General features: G+C 56.1%; 1 protein-coding gene across 4 annotated transcripts in view; it reads left to right on the forward strand.

Moving 5' to 3' along the window:
• Positions 1-26359, forward strand: part of TECPR2 (tectonin beta-propeller repeat containing 2) — a 73371-nt gene that overhangs the window by 25033 nt on the left and 21979 nt on the right. For all 4 annotated transcript variants that reach the window (XM_024568536.4, XM_024568535.4, XM_024568539.4 and 1 more), the window contains 12 exons: positions 24-336; positions 1503-1635; positions 5115-5447; positions 6431-7413; positions 9333-9516; positions 11155-11328; positions 13762-13942; positions 15009-15150; positions 17241-17481; positions 18111-18200; positions 19484-19717; positions 25552-25700. In XM_024568536.4, the coding sequence (XP_024424304.2) occupies positions 24-336; positions 1503-1635; positions 5115-5447; positions 6431-7413; positions 9333-9516; positions 11155-11328; positions 13762-13942; positions 15009-15150; positions 17241-17481; positions 18111-18200; positions 19484-19717; positions 25552-25700 (3157 nt within the window). The remainder of the gene's footprint in view (positions 1-23; positions 337-1502; positions 1636-5114; positions 5448-6430; positions 7414-9332; positions 9517-11154; positions 11329-13761; positions 13943-15008; positions 15151-17240; positions 17482-18110; positions 18201-19483; positions 19718-25551; positions 25701-26359) is intronic.

Genomic DNA, 26359 nt, shown 5'->3' on the forward strand with positions numbered 1-26359 from the left:
TTCCTTCTTCCTCTCAATTTCAGCACTGGGAAATTTGGTGCATGTTTTATACCAGGGCTTTGTAAGCAAAGCGACCTTACCCTGTACGCGTCACGGCCAGGGCTCCGGCTGTGGAAGGCCGACATCCACGGGACAGTTCAAGCCACGTTCATCTTAAAGGACGCCTTCGCCGAGGGAGCCAAACCCTTCGAACTGTACCCACGCCTGGAGCCCTTTGACGGGGGAGGTAGCGGCGTGCCTGAGAAACACCTGGGGCTTGTTTCGTGTTTCTTCCAAGAAGGCTGGGTGCTGAGTTGGAATGAATATAGTATTTACCTTCTAGACACCGTCAACCAGGTGAGTGACAGGACCGCAGCCATCCTGGGGTCCAAGGGCTTCCCAAGGGCTGCCTCTCACCATGGGGGGCAGGCAGGGTAGGCTCGCCGGCGCTGCTCTTCTTCTGGGCCAGTCACGGACATCGAGGGAAGGCCTGGTTGTTGTAGTGGACTGGAAAAGATACTTGGTTTGCTATTTGTAGTCCTCACCCTGCGGAGAAATTGGGTGTTTGTTTTTGTGTGTGTGTTTTGCCCCTGAGCACAAAATTAAACTTGTCCTTTATAGTCCATTTGGGTCGTGTTTTTCCTGACTACCAAATGACTGAGCTATCAAATGCAGACACGAGTTTGACAAAAACACTAACAGGGACTCACTTCCAAAGCCCTCCCCAGGGTGACGTGAGCAGGACAGGGGTCTCTCTCCAGCTTCCTTTCTACCCTCAACTCTTCGGCTTGTTCCCTGTGCCCAAATGGAGGCACGGTGTTTTGCCATATGTATTTTGGACAACTTTCAGCATCATTAAATTGTGGTAGGAAACAATTTCTGTTTAAATCAGGGTAGTAGTAGAGTATTACCCTTTAGAGTCGGATACAGGAACTTTAAAAAACACAAAACAAAAAATCTTTCGCCCTGGCCAGTGTGCCTCTCAGTCAGTTAGTGTTGTCCCGTAACCAGAAAGTTGTGGGTTCGATCCCTGGTCAGGCCGCGTTCAGAGGCAACCAATTGATGCTTCTCTCTTGCTTGATGTTTTTCTCTCTCCTTTCCTCTCTCTAAAATTAGTGAAGAGATGTTCTCAGCTAATGATAAAAAATTAAACAAAAACTTTCATTTTAGTTTCTTCTTAAGAGTAGAGCTGTGTGAGGCTGCCAGGCAGGTCCCACCAGGGAGAAGGGGCTCCCTGTCACAGGGCGTGGGCCGCAGGTGAGGACGTGGTCCCAGGAGTGGCCGAGAGGTGGGGCGAGACTGCTCCTCATTCATGAGAAGTTGCTGGCGAGGAGCGTGACTCCGGGTCACACAACTGTCAGTGTCGCCGCTCTGCGGGTCGAGTCGCCCTGAGGCATCCCAGGAAGTTGTCATAACCGCTGCAGTGGCCTTCTGCCCTCCCTGGGTGCCTGCACCTGCTCACTTGCTCAGGTCTGTTACTGTTGCCGGTTTGGTGAATTTACTGTTTTTTTATTTTTGAACAGGCCACGATCGCTGGTTTGGAAGGATCGGGTGATATCGTGTCTGTTTCTTGCACAGAAAATGAAATATTTCTCTTAAAGGGAGACAGGAACATCATAAGAATCGCAAGCAGACCAGAAGGACTGGTGTCAGGAGGTTTGTATTTGCGATAAAGGTGCTGGGCGTGTAGCTGGGTTTCGTTTATAAGACTGACGTTTCGCTGGCTAAGTGATTGTAGCCTATCTAATCAAGGAGGGTTCTGGAGGACTTTTCACAGTTCTTAAAATACTGTCTACATACTTCCCTTGAAGGTGACCTCTCGGCCTACGTCAGACAGTCCCCCCGCCCCCCCAGGTAGAGTTGCTTCCTTGGGCCCGGCAGGGGGCGAGGCGAGTGAGGGGGAGGGAGAGAGAACTCTGCGCCCACTTGGCTGACTTCTGATGCTCTGGACAGCAGGTGGGGTTAGGACTCCGGAAGACCTGTATTTGCATAAGGTTTTAGAGCATATAAGTCTGTCAGCTGCGACATCTTTTACTCTTAGTGCAGTTCTTGCCTGTAGAATTGGTTATTATTCTGCGTGCTTTTGACTTTCTTTTTGTAATCCACGTAAGCCCAAACTCCAATGAGCAAAACTAGAGTTTCTCTTGCACACACCCACGGTACTTAAGGTTTGGGGCTGCTCAGTGACCTTGTTCCTGGTGGGAACCAAAGCTGCTGTGCAAGCCCCACCCCTTGTCCCGCCCCCTCACTCACTCCTGCTCACTGTGCGCCAGAGACTGTGCTAAGCACTTAGCATTCACCGTCTCATCCTCAGAACTGCCTCTGTGGGAGGCACTGAGTGACCTGCTGAGGACGCTGAGGCTCAGCAAGGTGCCGTGAGGGTCCTGAAGACACCACTGCTGTGATGTGTGAGCGGCACCCCGGGGACATCTGTCTGGCCCCAGAGCCCCACATTAGTGGGACCTCTGAAGTTCACAGAGCAGGTCCACAGGTGTTCTGTTTGATTCGTGTAACAAACCTGTGGGAAATGTGAAACCCGTCACCCTGCCACCCAGCACCCTTCCTCATCCTTCCTCCTGGGCTTGGAGTAGCCTTGTCCCCTCCTCGCTCTGTATCTGCACTGCCCACACATGGCTGCTGAGTGCCTGAGGTGTGGCAAGCACAACTGAGGAGCTGAATTTTAAGTTTTGTTTCATTGGAATTAATTTGAATTTAAACAGCCACGTGACTGATGGCTTCTGTAGTGGACAGTGCAGCTCTAGGTGAGATCTGCCATTAGCTGTGTGGCCTTCCACGGTCACTTCCCTGCCCAGGACTTCACTCAGCGGCGTCCTGCCCTCTGGTCCCCGGTACGTGCGCGGAGCCCACAGCCTGCCCCTGATGGCCCCAGGAGAGCAGGAACTCTGTCTGCCTGGCTGATGGCCATGTCTCAGCACCTGGATGGTGTCTGGCGCTCAGTAGATCGAAGGGCACTGTGGCTGGAGCCGTTCTGGCCCTGGTCACCTTCTGGTGCCGTGGTGAGAGAAGGACGAGTCTGTGGAGGCGGGACACTTGCTGGCTGTCCTCCGTCTCAGCCAGAGCTCGGGATGTGGTCTTCCGTGCCCGCTCCTGTCTCTGCCCCTGCCTGAATTGGGCACTGGCTGCTTTAGTGAACATCTGTCTTGAGTTTGTCCCAGTGGAAAACTACCTTTCCTCCTTGGATTCTGAGAAATTTAATTACAGGTGTACAAGGTCTGTTCAGAAAAAGTCCAGCCACTGTTAATATAACGAAAACAGCCTGCACGACATGGACGTAACCTGGCAGCCAAGGAGAGTAGACTGGAGTGCGCATGCGTGAACGACGACGGCGTCACTGCACTCTTTAGTGGGGGCAGTAGACTGCTGAGTGAGCGTGTGCACTGTGTGGCCGTCACATTCAAAATGTGTGAGCGAGTAGAACAACGAATCTGCATCAGATTTTGCGTTAAGCTTGAAGATTCCTCCACAGAAACTATTCGGATCACTCAGGAGGCTTCCAGGGACGATGCAATGAGTGCAGCGCAAATACAAGCGTGGCACAAACGCTTCAAAGATGGTCGAGAATCTGTAGAAAGTGATCCACGCTCCGGAAGGCCTGCACCAAGCAGAACACCTGAGACTGTTGAACGGGTATGGGCTGCAGTCAGCAAAGATCGGCGACTGACAGTGTGAGGACTGGAAGCAGAGCTGGGGGCTCCAGAAACTACTGTGTCCGAGATTTTGTCGCAGGATCCTGGCACGAAACCCGTCGTGGCAAAATTCATTCCGTGGCTTCTGCTACCAGAGCCGAAGGAACGTCGTGCTGCAGTTGCTAACGACTTGATTCAAATGACTAGCAATGAACTGGATTTCCTCAGGAAGGTCATGGCTGGAGATGAACCGTGGGTCTGCGGCCTGTGTGACCCGGGCAGGAAGGCCCCGTGGTCCCAGTGGAAGTCGCCTGGTTCTCCAGGCCCGAAGAAGGTGCGGCAAGGTCGCAGCAAGGGCAAGACCATGTTAACTGTGTTTTTTGGTTGGGAAGGTGCTGTCCATCATGAGTCCGCTCGCCCGTCTGGGCCAAACAATTAGTAAGGAGCACTGCCTCAGTGTTCTTCGTCAGTGGAGAGATGCAATATGATGAAAATGGCCGCAGCTGTGGGCAACTGGTGACTGGCAGCTCCACCACATGACACACTCATTCATGCATCACGTCTCGTGCAGAGTTTTTTGGTGAAACATCAAGTCACCCAGGTGACCTGGCCCCCCTGCAGCTCAGATTCGGTGCCTTGCCACTTCTGGCTTTTCCCAAAAGAGAAATCACCTTTGAAGGGAAGAGATTTCAGACCATTGATGAGATTCAGGAAAATACGACAGGGCAGCTGACGGCGACTGGGAGAACTGTGTGAGGTCCCAAGGAGCCTACTTTGAAGGGGACTGAGGCATCATTGTCTTTTGTACAATGTTTCTAGTATCTTGTGTCTTCAATAAATGCCTCTATTTTTCATATCACATGGCTGGATACTTTCTGGACAGACCTCGTATTCATATATATATTTTTTAAAGATTTTATTTATTTTTAGAGAGAGGGGAAGGGAGAGAGAAAGAAGGGGAGAAATAACAATGTGTGGTTGCCTCTCACCCCTTACTGGAGACCTGGCCCACAACCCAGGCATGTGCCCTGACTGGGAATCGAACCAGTTACCCTTTGCTTCACAGGCCAGCACTCAATCCACTGAGCCACACCAGCCAGCGCGAAATACTTTTCAAATGCCCATTGAGTAATACTGTATTAAAGTGCATTCAAGGCCTTGGGTGTGTGTGAGACAGCATGAAGGCCTGTTTTAGATGAGCCTCTCTACCTTGTAAGTCATTTGAGAATCAGAATGAGAGGTGCTCCGTATGTAGTGGTGTTCCCTTCCTGTTCAGTTACTTACAAGATAGCTGTGGGGACTTAGCGTGCTGATACTGATGTATGAACTTCCGGAGAACAAAAACTGTTGGTTGGAATCTTCCAGGTGAGCCTTTGAATTTTGCTCATTTTTCTGAATTCAGCGGGTTGGTGTGTAGGGCAGGTTGACGTCAGAGCATGTCGACTTTCTCTCAGACAAACAGTAGTAAAGCTGACTCTTCTTTTTTAGTGCGAAACGGTCTGGAGATGCCAGGATGCGCAGAGCAAGTCCCCACACAGCGTGCAGAGAGGCCGCCAGGGGCCATGGCCTGTGGCGAGGCGAGGCTCAGGGGTGCTCCCGTGGCCAGCTCTGTGGCCAGCTCCTTGGCCAGCGAGCCCAGGAGCAGAAGCAGCTCGCTCAATTCTACTGACAGCGGCTCTGGGCCCCAGGCAGCCCTGGAGCTTGGCAGGGGCAGCCCGCCCACCTCTCAGAGGTTCAGTGTCATTAGCTCGGAAGACTTTGATCAGGAGCTCGTGGTGAAGCCTCTCAAAGTGAGAAAGAAGAAGAGGAAGAAGAGGGCAGGTACGTCCGGTCAGCAGCAGGGCACACGCTGGTGCCTTCCACTCCTGGCAGCCCAGGGAGCACCGTGTCCTGCTCCGTGGGCGCCGCCCTCGGGGCAGCAGAGAGGGTCTTCAGAAAGCACTGGCTTCCTTCCTCTCGCAGGCTCTACGCGATGCACACATGTGGGGCTTATATAGTGATACGCACCTGTTGCTTACCAGCCTGCCTAAGGGGCCTGGGCTGGACACTTTTCAGCCCTTAAAGTGGTGGTCTCTCCCGTGCACACCACTTATTAGGCCAGAGATGTTGCGACCCTATGCGGAAGGCCACGGAGACAAGACTGATGCCCGTGTCAGGATGGGTCACTTTGTCCTGACTGCTGGACGTGTTTGTTACCAGATTGGGATATGACATTGAACCCTTCAACTTTTTACTCCACGGGGCCCATCGAGCTCTTAGCTAAAGATCACTGCAGTATTGGAGGACATTTTTATCATATTCTTGAGCGTTTTGATAATTTTAAAAAGTTTGTCTATAGTTTGTCCTTTTGATTAAAGATTTTATTTATTTACTTTTATTTATTTATTTATTTTTAGACTGAGGGAAAGGGAGAGAAACATCAGTGTGTGGTTGCCTCTCACACGCTCCCCACTGGGGACCAGGCCTGCAAGCCAGGCATGTGCCCTGACTGGGAATCGAACTGGCGACCCTTTGGTTCACAGGCTGGCGCTGAATCCACTGAGCCACACCAGCCAGGGCGTGTTCTTTATTTTCTTAGTTAACATTTCATGAGTGAGGCCTCAGAACCCATTGTGTGTAGGATATTTGCATCCATTTAAAATATCCCTGTGTTGGCATAATTTGTGCTTACGTATTCCTCGCCAGTTTAAAACATATTTTTCATTTATTGAAATTGTATTTTTTCTTAAGCCAAAATTTTGGTTTTTAATTCGTATCTCTGTGTAGAGCCACGACTCATTTTAAACACTCTTATTTTAAAATAGAAGGCGGAAGCAGTGATGCCTGGCACAGTTCCCTGGAGTCGACTCCCTGCTGTGAGTTTCCTGGTGACAGTCCCCAGTCCTTGAACACAGACCTGCTATCTGCGACCTCGAGTCTGGGTCAGCTGAGCACAGAGTCTCCCGACCCGGAGAGCAACCTCAGTGCGGAAGTGAACGGCGTCCTGCAGGACAATAGTGACCTGGAAGCATTTAGCGTCCTGGAGGTGCCTGAGCCCACCCCTGACTTACTCAGTGAGGATGACAACAGAATGGGAACCCCACAGTGGAACCAGGCAGGCGAGATGGAACCGCACAGTGGAGCGCTGAGTTTACCGTTGCAGCCGAGGGAAGATGTGGAAGGTGGTGACATCACAGAACCCAAGGAGGAGCCTTGTCCTGCAGACGATGGACCCAATAGCAGGCAGTCACCTTGCCAAGAACAGGATGGCTCTGCTGAGGCCCTGGGGCTGGGGGGCCTGGAACCTGAGGCCCCCCAAAGCACTTTGTGTGAGGCCCCCCTCCTGGACTTGCCCCCAGTGCCTTCCAGCCTCAGCTGGGCTCCCAGTGCTGAGGGGTGGCTGCTGGAGACCAGAGCTGACCAATACGGCACCGAGGGGACCAGCCAAGAGCAGGGCCTCCTGATGCACATAGAGGTTCCTGGCCACCTCGGCTCAAAGCCCGGGCACACAGTCATTGGCAATGACACAGGCCAGAGAGCAGGGCCTACCTCCGAATGTGACTTGGGGCGTGGGGGCAGGGGAGGAACGCCCCCAGTCTCTACCTTGGTGACCAGCACCCATGAGCCTCGCCTCGAGCACCCTTCACGAGATCAGGTGCTGACATCCAGTGACGAGGAGGACATCTACGGCCGTGGGCTGCCCTCTTCATCCTCAGAGGCTAGCATGGCGGAGCTTGGAGGCGGCCGCTCCCTGCAGGACCTGAGCCAGCTGGCCCCAGAGGACGCTGGGCTGCTGAAGGCAGATCAGGTGCGTTGGCTTCTTTCTTGAGGAAAATCACTGGCAGGCTGGTTATTTTCCTTCTTATGGAAAGAAATTCTATTTCCCCTGCAAAACCTGCAGGCTGAATGTTCTGAGGTCTGGGTGGGAGCATTTCCGTAAATGGCCTGCATCATGCTGACCTATCGCCTCTGCTCTGTAACCACTTCTTCAGCGGCCTGCCCAGCATGGCGCTGAGTGTTGGTCGCCTCCCAGAGGGGCTGGGCCACCTGGGGGCCATTCCAATGCCAGTGGGCAGAGGACCTGGTCGGGGGGGAGGCTCTGAGCAGGTGGGAGGCAGCGACTGTCCTCACCGCCCCTTCAGATGGGTGTGGGCACCGAACCGGCCACGGGAAGCAGCCCTGTCCCCGTGGCTGTCTCCTCCACCGGTGGCGTGGACGCAGGCCCTTGGGGGCCGTGCGGAAACGGGGCCTGCAGCCCGAGGGCCTCCCAGCCCACACCACTAGAAGAGGGTTGTTGACTGTCCTGGGCCGTTTCCGATGAAAAAGTGCTTTTTAATTAGCGCCTACTTTCCTTAGCAGGCGATCGCTATTGGAGGGACTTGGGTTGAAAACGAACTGTGCGTGGTAACTCTCCCTGCCAATAGGTGTGAGGTGCGGAGTACGAGTCCAACTTACAGCCAGCCACCTGTGCTTTCCCTGCGCATCCGCTGGCCTCTCAGTGCCGCCAGTGGGTGACGTGGGCAGCTTTGGCTGTGGGCCACCATGCCCAGCACTTCCAAGTTTAGCCCGTTCACTTCTCTGAAACAGAGCAAGCCAGGAAGGGCGTGCTGTTGTCACCCCACTCTCCAGAGAAGGGGACCGAGACTCGACGGGTGGATGGCCTGCATGTGGCAAGTACAGGGCGAGGCCAGCCCCAGGACCCCCCTCAGCCTCCGTGCTGTCCTGCCTCAGAAGCGAGCCGTGCGGCGCACTTGCTTTGCCCAGAATGGCAAAAGGCCTGACCTCGCCAGTCTGTGTGCGTTCACCCTTTCTTGAGGCCTTGGCTGCGGGGACGCCACCATGCACGGGACAACCGGTCGTGGACGTCAGTGTCGGGTCATTCGGCTGAGTGGGACTGGGGCGACAGCGGGGAGCAAAGTGCAGGACGGGGGTGGGAAGCCACAACAGAGACGCCCAGCCAGAGTCGGCATTGTCAGACACTCGAGGTCCCGGGTGGAGACTAGGGGGACTCTAGGCCAGAACTTGAGAACAGCATCCCCCCAGGAGAGAGGGGCCCTGGTGCTTTGAGTACCTCTCTGCTGCCTTCCTGCCCTGCCTCCCCCGTGCCCCTCTGGGTAGCTGGAAAGCCCAACAAGTGTGGGGGGGGTTGTGGGTGGCAGATATGGCTCATTATGGTGAGCAGGGTCCTCTTTGAAGCAGTTAACTTCCACATGAGGACAGTTGTGCAAATATGTTGATTTCTTTTGTAGAAGAGCCGAGGCTTTATTTAGCTTGGTTTTTAAAAGAATCCTAGCAAGTAAACCCTGGTTCACAAAATCCAGCCCAGCGGTGCATCCTGGCCGGGTGTCACAAGGCTGGGCCTGGAGGACGACGATTGGAAGTGTTTGCAAGTGTGGTTAACACACACACGCTTGCACACAGGGAGTGGCAGAGCAGCTTCGCCTGACCTGGGGGCAGGGCTCTGGCGTACAGAACACGCCTCTCGAGGCGAGCTGTGCCTGTGGAGCAGAGCCCCGCCTGTGAGCGTCCCGCCTGTGAGCGTCAGCGTGACTTTAGGGAGGACGTCACACGTGCTCTGGGGCCTTCAGAGCGGGCGGTCTCTGTGGGCTTCCGAAAGACCCTCGCAGCTCCGATTTTAGCAACATCCTGTGGGCTTCTCTTGTTGACAGCAGCGCAGCACATGCAGCCATGCTGTCTGCCACAGAGCTCACGGGGCGCTGTCCTTAGTTTGCAGAGAGCTGGATGGGCTACTCTGGCCCCGGCTACGGCATCCTCAGCCTGGCGGTCTCCGAGAAGTACATTTGGTGCCTGGACTACAAGGGCGGCCTCTTCTGCAGCGCCTTGCCAGGCGCCGGGCTGCGCTGGCAGAAGTTTGAAGATGCCGTCCAGCAGGTGGCAGTCTCGCCCTCAGGTTCGCCCTCACCTGTCCCCCGGGCCCAGGGGCCTCTGCCCATTCAACAGACTTGCCTTTTCCCACAGGTGTGAGGGGTTTTCTCCAAACAGGAATTGCTTCATTTGGTATCAACTAAATAGTGTAAATGAATGTTCAGTTTGAGTTTTTGATTCTTTGCTAATTGCAGCTGTTAACATACTCCTTATAAAAATGAAATGCATTTCTGTTTCTTAGTGCTGCTTTAAAGCAGCTAAACTGAGGGAGTCGGCTGTGCCTGTGTTGGATACGTTCAGGCTGTTTGGTTTCCTTTTTAGAAATTGATTGTGAGCGAGCTGTGTACGTACGCTCTGCGTGATTAGCATCCTCCCTGACTGCAAAGAGAAGCGTTCGTTCTCCGACGCCGCGATTAGGCCGTTGTCACTGGTCTAGAGCCGGCATTTCCTGAGTGCCGCGCTGCCTGGCTGAAGCGCCTGCTCGACCGTCTTCCCCTGTTGGCCCCTCCCCCTGGCTGGGCGGTGGGCAGGTGGAACAGGTGCTTCTCTGCGTCTCCCCCTCGCAGTACCTGGTGCATCGTTGGCACGGTGGAAGGGAAGTCGGTCAGAACCATGCCTGACCCGGGCTGGTGCCCTGTGATTTCATCCTGGGTCCCCTCACTCTCCCTGGTCTTCGTCACTGTTTAAAGTAGGAGTTTGGCAGGTGGCTTAATTTTATTCTTTGCTGGCTTGAAAAATATTTTTCCTTAGGGGACTGATAGATAATAATAATCTCCTCCATTAGTTGGTGTTGTATAATTGTGAGTTGTAACCCTTTTTGTCCATTTACCTTGGGTCCATGTCCCCATCTGTTTAGAAACTTTGGTTCTTCCTGATTACGTTACTTACCTTGTGTTTCGAAAACAGTTCAGTCTGTCTTGCTCGAGTGAGAGCTCTGTCTCCAGCAGGTCAGTGTTCTAGGCCGAGATGCCTTGAGGCCATGTCTTCGGTGAGCACCAGAGCCCAGGGTGACCAGAGTCACTCAGGGTGACGTGCAGGCGTGGCTGTCTCTCAGGCTTCCTCTCCTCGCTCTGACCCGCTAGTGCTCGCGGTGATTGCCCTCGGTGCCTGGCCTGCGCTGCACCCTCCACCTACAGAGCGTCTTCCTGTCTTCCCTTCCTCCGCCTCTCCCCTCTTCTTTTGCTATTTATCAGAATCTCTTTCTGAGTGGAAAAACCCCAGCCCAGCTCAAATGCTTCCTCCTCATGCATCTTGTCCATTTAGCTGGCCCAGAAGCGCCCCCTCCCTTCAAGTCCCTGTAGGACCCTCAGCTGTCCCAGGACACTAATTGTGCCTCACGGTGTTAACTTGGGACTCATCTCGGCAAACCTAAGGGTGCCGGCCCTGCTCCTGTTCCGTGTCACCCACACCTGTGAGGTGCCCAGCTCCAGGCTGTGCCATTGCTACGCTGTCACCTGCATTTCACAGATGAGGACCTGAGGCTTGGAGATGTTAAGTGACATGATGCCGGAAGCCACACAGCTGACAGGTGGTGGCCAAAGGTTCAGACCGGGGCGCTGCAGGGCTCTTCCCCCAGTGAGGGCCGTGTTTCGTGGCCCCTCCCCCCGCAGCTCCCAGAATGGAGTGTGCGTCTCCATCACTGACTCAGTTTCCCTCTACGCAGGGGCTCTCCTCTGGAAGATTGAGCAGAAGTCTAACCGAGCTTTTGCTTGTGGCAAAGTGACCATCAAGGGCAAGCGGCACTGGTACGAGGCGCTGCCCCAGGCTGTGTTTGTGGCGCTAAGTGACGACACCGCCTGGGTCATCAGGACAAACGGAGACCTGTACCTGCAGACAGGTAATGAGGCTGCACGCTCAGGTGGTGGCGGAGCTGGGGTGACCGCGTCTTCCTGCACTTTGCTCTGTTAGAAGCTCAGATCTACTTAAATTAGCACAATCTAGAAAGAGAGGACTTGTCATTGGAATATATTAGCAGTTTCCTACTTCTCCTTCACATCCAACCCAGGACAAATTTAGGGCAGGAGTGAGCAGGGTGACTTAGTGAGGTACAGACACAACCTTGGTCTCACAGGAGCCACCGTGGGGCACGTGTCCTGCAGGGTCTGGCCTCAGGAGGAAGGAGTGACAGAGGTGATGCCAGCACTGTTTCCCCGTGGCCTGGCTGGGACTTGCTTCTCTACACTTGTTTACATGTGGGTCAGGAAAAACAGTGAGAAGTAATTTGCTCTAAATAGCAGTTCAGTTTGTCCTGGGAAACGGCCCTGAGGGGAAGCCTTAGCGGCTGGAGGAGACCAGTAGGAGTGGTTTATTAAAAATAGACTGTGCCAGGCCGTGCCTGTGTGCCCTCGGCACTGTGGGGCATGAGGGTCTGGGGCCGTGGGGCTGGAGCTCTCTGTTGGCTGTCCAGAGACTGTCTGGGGTCGGCATGAAGGTCACTCCCCACAGTCCATGCTGCTGATGCCGAGGGTTTTCATATCTGTCATGAACTGTCAGGGCTGACTCCTGAGGGTCCGAACCTGGCCACTGGCCTGGCCCCCAGCAGTGGGAGGGCTAGCCCAACTCAGAAACTCCTGCCTGAGCCCCATTGGGCAGCCTCGCCAGGTCCTGGGCAGTGGGCGGCCCTGGTCTCTCCAGCCTAATTCCTGCATCTCCCTCCAAGTGAAAACAGCTCTGGGGTGTTTAAGTTTGTTCCTGGTGGGAAAACGGGGCTTCTGGCCCCAGGTGAGGAGTGGGTGCCTAAGAGCAATGCCCGAGGAGTCACCGGGGCAGGCGTGTCGGATGAGCCCTGCTCCACGCAGACCCACTGGGTGAGTGTCTTGGGGCTGGCCCGAGGGTTTGCAGGGTAGGAAGTCCTGCACGTGAGCCCCGCCTGGTTGGTGCGAGGAAGTGTGCCCCACGGCCTGCGACTCAGCAGGGTGCGTGCGTGCGATCAGTCAGACGCCCACCTGAGGCCATGGTGTGTGGGGTTTGCCAGTCCCCCAGGAGTGGCCTTTCAGGTCATCGGACAGAGGCTGCCAGGAGGCAGGGAAGGAGACCTGCATGGGGAGTCAGGGGTATTCAGGGTTTTCACTTCAGCAGTGGGACCCCCCCACAAACACATACCCTAGGGGAAAGCAGGGTGGGGGACGCTTTGTTGGAGCTGCTCCGAGAGATGGCTGGAGGCCTTGGGCTCCTGCCAACCCAGCAGCAGCTGGGCCCCTCTGCTGGCACTGAGGCTTCAAGGGGCACACAGAGAGGGGTGTCCCTGAGTGTGGCTGCTGTCCGCCTGTGCCCTCTTGTTTGGGGTCTGGCTGTTCCCCTGCTCTGGGAGTTACGTCCGAAGTCTGTACGCTTGATCGACACTTTGAAATGCCAGAACTTGCGGGTTTGGAGTGGGGGACAGCTTCCTGCTCAAGAAGGCCTAGAAGGTGGGGCCTTGGTGGCACCTCAGACCCATCCTAACCAAGGAGAGTCCAGGTGCTTCTGTGTCAGGGAAGGGGGAAGGGGCGGGGGGCAAGAGGTGGTGGATGGCCCAAGATATGTGGGCACCAGTAGGGGTCAGGGAAGGTGGAGCCTGGCATGTGGACCCTGGTCAACGTGAGTCTGGTCAGGAGGCTCCCGCACATCTTCGATAACCAATCATTATTTTTGCTCGCTTTTCTTATCTCCTTTTCGGGTGAGGGGCTGTGTCTGTAAAACTCAAGGCAAGCAGGTTCCCGTAGTGATTGGCACGTCTCTGGGCAAGAAGCTGTTGGCCTGAAGGCGCGGAGCAGCCTGCACAAGCTGGAGCAGAGGCCGCGCCTTCCCTCTGGTGCGAGGCCTCTCGGGGCCCCTCAGGACGTCTTAAGGGACCCAACTCTGAATTGTTACTCCTTCGGGTTTTTCAAAGGGCATCTAAAAATGTTTCAGCTGAATGTTATCTTTAAGCCTAGTTTAACCATTGTATGTTGTCTACACCTTTTTTTTTCTTTTGTATTGAATTTATTGGGGTGACGTAGGTTAATAAAATTATATAGGTTTCAGGCCTACAGTTCTGCAATACGTCATCTGTATGTGGTGCTGTGTGTTCACCATCCCCGAGTGAAGTCTCCTTCCATCCCCTTTCATCCCCCCATACCCTCATCTGCCTCCCCGACCCCTCCCCTCTGGTAATTGACCAAACAGTTTTAAAAAGTACGTTATTACGAAAGGATACAGCCAAATGCCAGAGAAGAGAAGTAAGTACACAATGAAAATGAGGTATGAAATCCCGATCGTGTGTCTTTGGGGACTTCTGTCCGTCTGCCGGCAGGTCTCAGCGTGGATCGCCCCTGTGCCAGAGCCATGAAGGTCGACTGTCCGTACCCACTGTCCCAGGTGGCGGCCCGCGACGGCGTGGTGTGGGCGCTGACCGAGCAGAGAGCCCTGCTGTACCGCGAGGGCGTGAGCAGCTTCTGTCCTGAAGGGGAGCAGTGGAAGTGTGACATTGTCAGGTACCATCAGGGAGGGGCGGGCATGCCTTCAGCGTCTTGTTTGCCCCACCCTGTTTTTTGTCAGCGGGTCTCCCCTCGGGGCACCCAGGGGAGCCCCTCCTGGGCAGAAGTGGCTCCCTGATGGAGGCCTTGGTGAGGTATCCCCTGCAGGGGTCTGAGCCCGTGTGAGCGGCCCGGCCTTGGGCGCACCTGCTGTCTCCCTCTGACCCGCAGGCTGGGCGTTGGGCCTGTGAAGCGCTGCTGCCCTCGGTGTCACCTTGAGCATCGCTGGGTTACAAGTCCCTTCCGACTGTCTGTTCAGACCTGCCCTGTGTCGCATAGTTTCACTTTAGAATCCCAGGTGGTTTAGAGCCAGATCGGTTTCTTAATCATCATCCGTGTGAATTGAAATCGATCTCTGAATTGTAATTTGGTTATATTATATCACTCAAAACTTTAATTACACAATTAACATCAAATCATTTTGCTAATGTGAAATTCTTAAAAGTCCTTACAAAAATATGGTTAGGATATTGGTTTACACTTAGCGACCCAGGAAACTCGAGCAGGTGCCAGTTGGGAGCCTAAAGGCTGGGCTGTGTGTATGAACCTGACGGCCCCAGCCCTGGCCTCACGGAGCTGCTGGGCCGAGGGAGTCTAGTGAACTGACTGCTGCCAGTGAGCACAGACACTCCCGACCCAGAGGCTGCAGCCCGCAGCCCTGAGGGCACCTGGGCTCCACCTGCAGAGGCTGGGAGGGGACCCGAGCCTGGAAGCGGGTGAGGTGGCACTGGGTGGGGGAGGGCATGGCCCAGAGGCAGCAGTGTGTGCGCAGCTGCAGCGTCCTGGCACAGCCTGGCACACTGGTGCGGGGAGTGGGGGGGCTGCTCACTTTTTTCTTCCTTTATTTCCCCCCAAGAGCATTCCCTATCATTCTGGGTCTTCAGTATGTCTTTCAGAAGCCAGGACACATTGGAACAATTTATGTCGCCCAGTAATTTAACTCAAAGCTCAGGCTTTCTTCCTTGGACCTGGTGGGTAGGGCCTCGACCGGAGGTGCCGACTCCCTGTCTTCCTCTGTTCTCAGTGAAAGGCAAGCTTTGGAGCCTGTCTGCATAGCCCTCGGGGACCAGCAGACTCTGTGGGCACTGGACACCCATGGGAACCTGTGGTTCCGGACCGGCATCGTGTCCAAGAGGCCCCAGGGAGGCGACGAGCACTGGTGGCAGGTGGGTGCTCTGCTGCGGGGCGCGTGCGGGGCCTCCCCTTAAAGAGCTCGGGGAGGTTGGGCTAAGTGGACAGTAGTCACGTTCCCTGACTGGTGAGGCAGACTTTGCTGGACCCCAGCCCGCACATTGGAAACACCAAGGACTGCACATCTTAGAGAGTAACGCGGAGCGCGCTCTCTGTGCCCGAATGCACGGGCTCTGCTTGCTCATTTAGGTGTTAGGTGCTGTCTAGAAGTCTGTCACGTGTTAAGTGGACCCGGGACACCTGCGGGAGGACCTGGATAACAATGGCCTTTAATTCTGAGCAGACATGCTAAGAGAAGAAACTAGACGGTAGGTTTGGAAAAGTCAACCCACAGTTAAAATCCGTCCGTCTCTGCTTGTCCAAGACACCTCTGAGCAGGTGGTGTCTCAGCAAAGAAAGGAGAGTTTCCCCACATGCTCCAGGAAAGGAAAGGCTTTGGGGAATAAAAAGGTATAATCACGCAAATTTTTAGTGACTTGGTGCCAGCCAGAGTGGCTGGAACACGTTTTCAGAGGGGTGTCTACTTCCCCCCTTCGGTGCCAGTGTGACCGGAGCCCCCCGGCCCTGCCAGGGGCCGGGGAGGGCGCACGGGCCCTTGGCGGCTGTGGGATGCGCAGCATCTCTGCAGTGCTGTGTCCGTGGGCTCAGTCCTCACTGTCCGTGAACTTGCCTTGTTGCTCAGAGGCCTCTTCAGTGAGGGTGTGAACAACCAAGGTGCTTTTGCTCCCGGGGGAATGAGTGCGTGAGCGCCTGTGTCTCTACTTCAACGTGCAGGTCCTGCTTGAAAAGTTACGCAAATGGCTTTAAATTGCCCTCTCTGTGCTTGTCATCGGGTTATGTGGCTTTACACACACGGGCTCACGGGTTTATGGGGCTAAGTTCTGTTTTTAAGTAGCCCAAAGACGACTAGAGAGCAGTTTATCCTGTTCAGAACGTTATCTTTAGAGAAATATCCACAGAACCGCCTTTGAGGTATTTGAAAGCAGTTAATTTAATTACTGTAAGATTGATTCTTTGTAGTCAGTGCTTGAAAGCCAGTATTCTGTCTGGCTGCTAACCTTTCTTTATTTAAATTTGCATTCTGCTTATCTGCAAATGTTGGGTGCTGGAGCCGGGTCTGTCACAGACTTCCGTGTGGCCTTGGCAGTGTACACACCTCGGCAATGGGCAAGCTCCCCAAGTGGTGGCGCGGTGGGCATGTGCTGAGGCCCAGCACCCTGTGGGCCCCACAGTGGGGCCTCAGGGTCCCCAGGGGTGAAGCCCTCGCTGGAACTTCAGTGAGGGCAGCGGCTCGCCCTGACACAGGCGGGCAGTGCTCGTTTTTACTGGCGTTTCCTCCTTGTTTCTGCGTCCTGGAAATTGAGGCCCCTGTGAGAAAGGGCGTCCCTTCCCCCCAGCTCTCCGTCGTGTGTGACCGGGTCTACACTAGGCTGTGCTGGGCCCTAGCGGTGGCACCCGGTGCCCAGACCCAGCGGGAGATGTGCTTGTGAAAGAAAGTTAGCGCCACCAGATGGGACCGCCTTCCAGAAGGCGTCGGGCGAGGCCGTCTCAGAGGGAGGCGCCCTGGGCGTGTGCCTTCTGGAACTGCAGGGAAGCGAGGGACGGGCCTCTGAGCCAGGGCATCTGCTGTGGCCCAGCTGGCCCCGCTTCAGGCTTTGGCTCGGCCTAACTGGTAGCAGTCCTGGTCTAGACCGTAAATTGCTTACGATACCGTTTTAACCCATGTTATGAGTTTAAGTGCTGGCATTGTTGTCCCTGGGAAATACTTACACTTGAAAGCAGAGCAGCTCTTCCTCTCTGGTCAGAACAGAAAACCGAGGGCGTGTGGGTGGTGGTCAGTCACAGGCTTGCGTCACGGGTCCATGTACAGAAGTGTGCAGGAGAGAAAAGGTGACCATTTCACCCATCCCTCCGCCCCCACCCCCCGGGGGTGCAGTCACCAGTCTGCTGGTGTCCTGCTCCGCTCCTCTCGTTCCTCGCACTGACGTGCGCGTGCGTTGGGGTGTTTGGTGGACGTGCGCTCTGTCACCGCCCTGACAGCCGGCGCCCACCTGTGCCCCTCCAGGTGAGCATCACCGACTACGTGGTGTTCGACCAGTGCAGCCTGTTCCAGACCATAATGCACGCCACTCACTCCGTGGCTACAGCGGCCCAGGTGCCCGTGGAAAAGGTGGCGGATAAACTGCGCACGGCGTTTTGGTCGCAGCAGCTTCAGTGCCAGCCGAGCCTTCTGGGGGTCAACAACAGCGGTGTCTGGGTCTCCTCAGGCAAGAATGAGCTCCATGTCGCCAAAGGAAGTCTCATCGGTGGGTGAATCACTTCGATTTTCCCATTGGCTTGATAGGCGGCTTCCCGGGAGGGCCAGCACGTGCAGGAACGCGTCCAGCTCGCCGCTGGAGGAGAGCCCCAGTGCCGGTGGCAGGAGTGTTTTCGTGCCGTGTGCCCGTTTCCTCTCCGTTTCCACTGCCGTACCTTGGGTCCCAGTGTCCTCACGGTGTGTCAGCACGTTCCACTGGGACCCCAGTGTGATGTAAAGCAGACGGAGCTCGGTTTTATCTTAACAGTTGTACATTTAAATAAAAAACGCCCACCTAAATCTGAAGGACCTAGGAAGAAAGAATAGTCCGTTTCCTAGAGGAAAATTGTCATGCCGTCGAAAACGCAAGGCTCTGCCAGGTCTGCCACGGCAGGCGCACATCCACACGCACTGGCCGGGCTACGTCCTGTAAGTGAACCCTTGCTCTGTGGCCTTTCTCCTGCTCTCCTCCCTGCCTGGACAAGGCTGTGGCTCTGCCCGTTGGTGTCTGCCGAGAAGCGGGCCGGCCTCGCCGTGCTGGCCGGGAGCTGCGGAAGACCTGCTGCAGTCTGGGACTGACGCTCTGAGGTGGGGCTCACTCCTCCTCTCTAACGCGCTCTGTCTGTCTCCCCTGTCCAGGCACTTACTGGAACAGTGTTGTTCCCCGTGGCACAGCCTCTGCAACAAGATGGGCCTTCGTGCTGGCCTCCGCTTCGCCCACAAAGGAAGGTGGGTGGGGGAGCGCGGCGCCCTGAACCCCAAGGTCTGCTGCGGCGTGTTGGAGTGGGGGGTGGCGTCACAGGCAGCTAGCCCTGGTTGGCTGAGCTGAGGCCCCTGAAGTTGGACAGACCTGATCAGGAGAGAAGGGTCCAAAGCAGTGAAGCATCCTGAAGGTGGGGAGCATTCAGTGTAGCCACTAGGGCTGGCAGCCCGTGACTTTGGCGACGGCACTGGGCCACAGCACCCAGGGTGCACCCGACTTCTTTGGGCACCATCCCACTTCCTCTTGTGAATCTGGTCACCTCCCAGCAGTCTCTTGTCACCTGTTTACAGTCTCTGGTTGGTGGGACCCATCAGGGTAGACCGCCTCTCTCGTCAGAGCTCAGCTCCGCTGTCGTGCCACGTGTGGTTCTGGGGAAACGGGCGGTTCGCTCAAGCCTCCGCGCCCCAGAGAGCGGGCACGTGGTCAGGACAGTAAAACTGGCACTTTTGTGCCAGGTTGTTCCGGCCCCAGCTCTGAAACCTGTAAGCCCCGAAAACAAGAGGCACATTCCAGAGTTTGGCACAGACTCCTTCGGCAGCAACACCGGGCCCTACCTGCTGAGAGCCGGTGAGGGCAACTGCCCACTGACTGTGACCCGCACGCAGGGCTATGGCTGCGGAGCTTCACAGGGGCTGCGGCTCCCTGGGGCCCGGACTTAGAAACGGGCACACCCACTACCACAGGTTTTCAACGTCCAAAGAAATGTTGAATTCCAAAGCATACCTGGCCGCAGGTTTTAGATAATATTTTAAATTACACCTGTGACCAAGGTTTTAATTTCCCTGAGGGTTATTTGCATTTTAAGCTGAAATGACAATCCTAAGGACTCAAAAAATGGTGGAGGGGTGGGAAGAGCCTCGCCCAGCAGCTCCCTGCCACGCAGGTCCACCTCGGAAGGGCCAGGTGGAGGGCTCCAGGGCCCTGCCTCTGAGCGGCCCTGCCGACCCCTCCCTCTGAGTGCTGGCGAAACGCTCCAAGTGAGAGACCTCCCAGGTCAGAGCTGCCAGGCCAGCCCTGCAGCCTTCGTAACATCTCGTATGCCCTGCTTGCTCTCATGTCGCTCCGACAACTCAGGCTGGCTTCTTGCTAAGTCACAGGGCGCACGGCCCTCCCCCCCCCACTGTAAGTTAAAGCACACAGGGCTTCTGTGAGCGCGTGCTGAGCGAGCGCAGGAGCCTCAGGGGTCAGCTACCTGAAGGCAAGGGCTGCTTGGCACTTCCATCTGCGACCTGTGTGAACTCTTCCGCAGGAAGCTCCCTGTGGCTGTGCCAGGGCAGCAAGGACCTGTGCAGCGTCAGCGCCCAGCATGCCCGGTCCCGCCCGTCCACACTGCAGCTGCCTCCCGACGCCGAGATGAGGGCCTACGCCGCCTGCCAGGACGCTCTGTGGGCGCTGGACAGCCTGGGCCAGGTGTTCATCAGGACGCTGTCCAAGACCTGTCCCACCGGCATGCACTGGACGCGACTGGACCTTTCCCAGCTAGGTATGCCTCTCATGCGTCACGACGGCCTTTACGCCGCATCCAGATGTGACCGCTAACAGGTTCCAGCTGCCATGTGGTTTCCCGTGTTGGTCAGCTGACAGCCAGTAGTTTTGCCTGTATGAGCATTTGGTGTTTGAGAATTCAACCCCACATACTCATGCCCACGCAGAAAAGGCGGAGGGGAGAGAGAAAGCAAGAAGGGAGCGAGGGGGGCACACTATCTGCCTCCCTCCCGGCAGCCCTGCTACATCTCCAGCCACCAGGGCCACTCGCCCCGCAGCTGGGCCTGGCGCGTGCAGCCCCTCCAGGGTGCCGTGCAGACGTGTCTTCGGTCTCATCAGGCAGGTCCCGGCGTCCTGCGGTGCAACTAAAGGAGTGGGTCGGTTCTCAACGGGCCGAGCGCACTCGGTCCAGAGCGAGGCGTTTTCCAGGGTCATTTTGGTCACTGTGCTTTTGGCCTCATGCACTGTCTTTTGAACCTAATCGCAGCCCCAGGGCTGGTCACCCTGCAGCCTTTGAGGGCGTTTGCCCGCTGTCTTCACGACAGTGACTGACCCCTTGAGGCTGTTGGCCGAGGCTACAGCTGGGTGTGGCCCTCCTCGCCCTGCCTCCGTTTCTGTTCTCAGTCCTCCCAGCACTGGGTCACTAGGGTAGTGGCCATCCTTCTGGGGAGAAATCAGCTTTGGTAGGTGGGAGTCTCCGTCTGAGAGTGGGAGGGAGCCGGAACAAGGCCCTCCCGAGTCCAGCCTGGGCCTGGCTGTCTGAAAGCACAGGCGGCGGGTGCATGCTGCAGGCGAGGTGCAGGAGCAGAGGCGCTGAGCTTCCCACAGAGCCGCCCTGCCTCGTGCCTGCAACATCAGCATTAGCAAATCGGTGCCAGGACCCATTCAAGGCCAGAGTGGGTCACACAGACGGCAGGTGGCCGGTGGCCGGTGGCCAACCGGAGGTGCAGGACTCACTGCAGAGGCCATGCTGCCCACGCAGAGCTGGGCCTGGGCAAGCTGCTGGCTTCTCTCCGACCCCAGTTCTTCACCTCTCCAGTGGGAACAGCACTGCCCCCTCCCTGTCCCGAGAGATGGTGCAAGCGAGTATCCTGTGTGGGTGGCTGTCTCGGGCAGGTGGGGCTCGCCCTCGGGCATTGCTCCCAAGCCCTCCTCAGCGGCACAAGGGGACCCCCTGTAACGGTGTGCATAGTGGGGCGATCACAGGATTCACTGCCCATCTCGCTCTGCACCCCGCTCCAAGCTCTGGGTTTTGGCGGTTTATCTGGGGAGCTGGCTGGCACTGAAATGACGGACAAAGACTCCTTTCCGCTTGTTCTGAACTCCCAAGTCCAGAATTGTAGGGTTTGTGTGGGGGGTGGGAGGGATGCTGGCCTTCCCCTGAGCCAGGGTGGGGCAGAGAAGGGAGGCAGGGCCACCAGGTGTCCCTTCATTGGGTTCTCTTCAGGTATGGTAGCATAGCTAGTAGGACAAGCAGGTGAATCAAGGTTCTTTTAATTAGGATTTAAATTGGGGGTGCAGGCATGAGTGGAGCTGTGTGCGCCATGGCCGGCTGTCCTCGGGTTGTGCAGCCGTGTAGGGAGCACTGCTGCCGCCTGTGGCACTTGGCCGGCCAGCGGTCCTGCTTCGCTGCTGCATTGCCAGCTGGCCTGAGGGGTGCTCACAGCAGTCGGAGAGAGCAGAGCCTCATCAGGACTCCGCCGTGCGTGTGAGGACTCTGCGCACTGTCAGACTTCTCTTTCCCAGCCACTTTCTTCCTGATGCCACTCCCCGGCCCCCACCCCACTCTGCGGGAGCAGGATGGCTCTGCTCCCTGGCCTGCACAGGCAGTGAGTGCGCCTCTTCCTTCACCCAGGGGTCTCTGGTGCTGCCTCATCCTGGCTTCCCTCCGCCCACACCTGCACTGCCCAAGTAACCGCCTGCCTGTGGTGCCAGGAGTGCCCCCCTTTGAAGCACACTTGCAGGGCTGTACCTTCACCATTCAGTGGCTCCACGTTGCCCCGAGCATCGAGTTCCCGCCTCCGAGCCGCAGCTGGAGCCCTGCAGCCTGGTCCGGCCTGCCTTTCCCAGGCACCACTTGCCCCTTCCTTCTCCCTGTGGCCTGGGATGTTCTCCCTGCGCTTTCCTTCCTCAGCTCTCCCTCCTGCAGACCTCAGCCAAGACTGTCCCTCCCCTCAACTCTCTCCAGCAGTCTCTGTCACGATGCCTTGCCCTCTGTGTCCCCCGAGCACTCTGCTCCTGCTCTGTCTCAGTAGGCATTTCAGTCAGACTCTGGGGGTCTGCACCCGAAGGGTGGGGGGCTCTGCAGGCAGGGACCACGTGCTGAACCACATCCCGGCCCTTCAGGAAGTTAAGCTGTCAGGGAAAGTGGTCATTATGTGTAGCTCCATTTCTAAGTAATCCTGGCATGGGAGTTTCATTCCTCGTTGCTGCTGATCACAAATGAAACTGCCCGACACGCGGGCTCAAGGTGCTGCCACACCTGACGCACTGGCAGCCGCCAGCCTGCCCAGGGCATGGGGCCGGCGGGGCCAGGTCCATCAGAGCGGCCCGGAGATGTGTCCCACCCCTTCTCCTCTCGGTCCTGGCTCTGTGCCAGCGTTCCGACCTTGCAAACATTCCAATGAAGGCCTGTCTTCCTGGTGCCGACAGCGCGTGCTGGCACCGACCTTGGACGGTGCAGGGTCGTTGTACAGTCTGGAATGTCACTGCTCTTCTTGCAGACAGAGGTTACATTTTCAAGGACGACTTTAGCAAAGTGTCCAGTCAGGAACAGAGTCGTACCTTTAGTTTCTTCTTTGAAGACACAGCATCCCTCTGCTCTGCCCTGTACAAACTGCCGCGTCAGTGACTGCTCGGAGCTGAAATGAAGGGGGCTCTCGAACGTCTAGCGTTGAAGCCAGGTACAAAGGCAGCATGGGAATTGTGGTTTAGCACAGCCCTAGTTTTTGGAAGGAGAGTTGCATCGCTTGCAGATATTTACAGCGTCCTGGCACGGACACGTGCGTCACGGCAGGTGCTGGGAGGCTCAGCCGGGGAGCGGTCTGCGAGGACGGCTCCCCGGTCTCCAGGAGGGTGAGGAGGTGCGGCGTTGGGTCATGCCTTTGGTAACGACAGGACTGTGTTAGGCAGTAACTTAAGCAGAAAAGTGTTTTATATAAGTAGTAAAACGCCAAGGAGATGCCACTTTTTGTTCAGGGAAGATGTTTGATGTGTTGAGTAAAATAATTAAAAATTTTTAATGGGAGGGAAAGAGGCAGGAAAGTTGCCTCAGACCTGGTCATTGGGCCCGCGGCAAGGCGAGCCCAGCCTCAGTGACCCAACCGCACACAGCCTTCCTCTCCCCTGGCTTCGCCGTAGACCCGTCAGTCTTTCAGGAGCCTTGTCCCCTGCTGGGCAGCTTGCTGGTCCGCCTGTGGTGCTCTGGCACCAGCATTGTGTTCCCTGCAGCAGGGGACAGCAGAAAAGCCCTGGGCCAGCTGTCTCGTGCTTCAGTTCAGAAGGGACAGGTCACTTCTGCTCACGGCCCATTGGCCAGATTGAGACCCTGCCTAACTGAGGGACTGTGAGAGCCATGGAGTGTTTGGGGACGGCAGTGGCGTCTGCCTTTTGTCTTGACCAGCTCCTCTGGGACGCCAGGCAGCGAGGCAGGCCACGCAGACGAGCCCTCGCTGGAATGTTCTCTTCCTCAACCTGTCTCCTCAACCCAGACAAGCTGGTTTATACCACACAGCTTATAGTCTAGCAGCCTTTGGTATTTGTTCTAGAGAAGTGAACATTATGCTCTGGCTGGTGTGGCTCAGTGGATCGAGCACCAGACTGTGAACCTAAAGGTCACCAGTTCGATTCCCAGTCGGGGCACATGCCTGGGTTGCAGGCCAGGCCCCCAGTAGGGGGGTGTGAGGGGCAACACACATCGATGTTTCTCTCTCTCTCTTTCTCCCTCCCTTCCCCCCTCTCTGAAAGTAAATAAATAAAATCTTTAAAATAAAAGAATGTTCTCCTTGTGACGGGAACACCGGGCCTGGCAAGTGGCACCATCCTCGCTCATCAGAGGGGCCGTCCCCGTGCAGTCCTGCGGCCACATGACTTCGCAGGTGCTCTATAGGCGACCCTCCCACCTGCAGTTACTTGTCAATCAGCACTTGTTTCTCGGCTGTTTCTGGGGCTTCCTGCTGAAGCTGCTTTATTTTGACTGGCAGAAATCTTTTAATGCACAGTTTAGAGACCTAGGGAGCCTGTCTAAACTCCCGGGGAGACGTTCTGTAGCAGAGTAAGGGAGGAGACTGTCAGAAACCCTGTCCTCAGGCACTGCCTGAAGGGGCGCTGGGGCCTTTCCTACAGTGGCAGTTGATACTGCTAAGCTTGTCTTCTAATGGCATGTGACAAGATTGCCACATAGCAGGATCCGTGCCTGTTGGTACAGACACATGGGCTGTCATCCGATGCCAGTGTCACCTGGGTAGGGTGGCCAAGAGCAGCACAGCTGGCAAACCTGGCCGCACCCCCTTTTCCTCCGTGAGCAGCTGAAATGACCCGCCCTCTGACTCAGTCCTCACCAGGCAAAGCGTGCCGCCTGGAAGATGGGCAGCAGACCTGGCCCGACGCTCACAGGGCACGGCGCACGAGGGCCCCGTAAGCACGTTAGGAGAGTCTCAACGCCACCACCTGTCGGGGAGATGCCAGTTACACCCACGACAGGTCACCACTTCACACCTACCGGAACGGCTGGTGAAAACGGTGCCACAGTGCAATGCCGGTGAGGGTCACGGACACCTGGGGACACGGGCAGTGTCGTACAAAGTCGCACGTGCATCTGCCCCGTGGCCGAGCAGTTCCACTCCTAGGTGTCATTCCAGAAAAATAGCACACGTCCCCAGAAAGTCTCCTCCAGGAATGATGGTAGCAGCTTTACTTCTAATAGCAAAAGTTGGGTGGATGAACTAGCCGTGGTGTTAGTGCAGCGGAGTAACCCTCAGCCATGGAGAAGTGACAGTGACGAAGCCGCACCCAGAGTGCATACCTGTGACTGTGTCTGTGGACACCTACACCAGGCCGGCTCACTGCTGCTAGACATCATAGGGAGTGACTGGACGGGGTCCGCGGGAACTCTCCGGGGCGGGTCACCAGGCATGCCGTTTGTCAGAGCTGAGCAAGGTGGCTGATGCAGAGAACCCGGACTGGCCTGGCCTCGATTTTCAGCTCACCCTCGGTCTCCTGGCTTCACCACTTACGTGCCGAAGGGGAACCTTGGGCAAATGGCTTCACATCTGCGTCTCGATGGCCTCTGAGGACTGGGGTCCCGGCGGCTGTGCAGCCCTGGCTGTGAGCTGTCCAGCAGATGGTCAGTGACGGCTCCTGCGGCTCTTCTGCCAGATAGACTGTCGGTTAAGTGCAGTCACTTTTTAACAGCTCCTCCCACTTCCCTTCCTCTTAAGATCAGCTTAATCAACAGGGAGTAATACAAACAGAAAAGCAAGATTCAGGGAGGCTTCCTTAGTTCACATTTATTCCATTACGATCAAGATTATCTGTAAAGAGGATTTTCCTCTCCCCTAATCCAGAATCTGCTGGTAATAGTCAGTATCTGATGCAGCAAACGATGGCCCCAATGGAGATGCCTGTCCCCATGCTTGGTGACACAGGGCACTGCCTGGCCCGTGGCACAGAATGGCTGCCGAGTGACACCTGGCAGGTAGAGGGCAGCCAGTGGCCTTGGCCACTCTCTTCGTCCTTTCCTTTGGAGTAGACAGTCTGAGCTGATGGATTCGGTGAGAGAGCAGTCACTTCACAACGGTGACCGTGTCTGTGCCTCTCCTTCCTTATCTGCAGGAGCCGTGAAACTGACAGGCTTGGCATGTGGGAGCCAGCACGTGTGGGCCTGCGACTCCAGGGGAGGTGTGTACTTCCGTGTGGGGACCCAGCCTCTGAACCCCAATCTCATGCTTCCGGCCTGGATAATGATTGAGCCGCCCGTCCAGGTGAGTTCAGGTTAACTGATGCCAACCTGCTCCTCAGTGAGACAGAGGCTGTCGGGATGCTGCTGTTGGGAGAAGCGCCACGGCTGCCCAGGTGGGGCTCCCAGCAAAAGGGGGCAGGGTGTATGTCTGCAAACAAGGGGGGCCCGTTCACTGGCTCCGCAAACTTAGAATTTGATGTTTGTGAAGCTGAGAGCTGAACAGATTGTTAAAATTATCTCAACCAACATTGAATTGTGCTCCCCCCAAAATTTTATTTCTTTTTACAAAGTGAGCATTATTTTTTTTTAACCAAATGATGCAGCCCAACACAGATGCCGGCTGTGCCGCTGGCGTCGTCGAGCGCCATGGCGCACGGTGACAAGGAAAGGCAAGCCTACGGTGCTCGGTTCCGTGCCCACTCTCCCATTCTCTTTAGAGGAGGCGCCTCTTGTTACCTGACTCCTCGGTGTATTGTGGTCAACACCTTCCTTTCCGTTTCTTCTAAGGGTTGCGTATGATTTTGTTAAGAGTTATAATTTGCCCTTTTACAGAGTACAACTCTGTGGGTTTTAGTGTATCGACAGAGTTGTGCAGCAATCAGTACTACCTGGCTCCAGAGCTTTTCGTCACCCAGCAGGAAATCCGGGACCCAGGCAGTCACTGCCTTCCTCCCAGAGCCT

The sequence above is a fragment of the Desmodus rotundus genome, chromosome 7 (assembly GCF_022682495.2).
Source record: "Desmodus rotundus isolate HL8 chromosome 7, HLdesRot8A.1, whole genome shotgun sequence".
In the NCBI taxonomy this organism is placed as follows: Eukaryota; Metazoa; Chordata; class Mammalia; order Chiroptera; family Phyllostomidae; genus Desmodus; species Desmodus rotundus.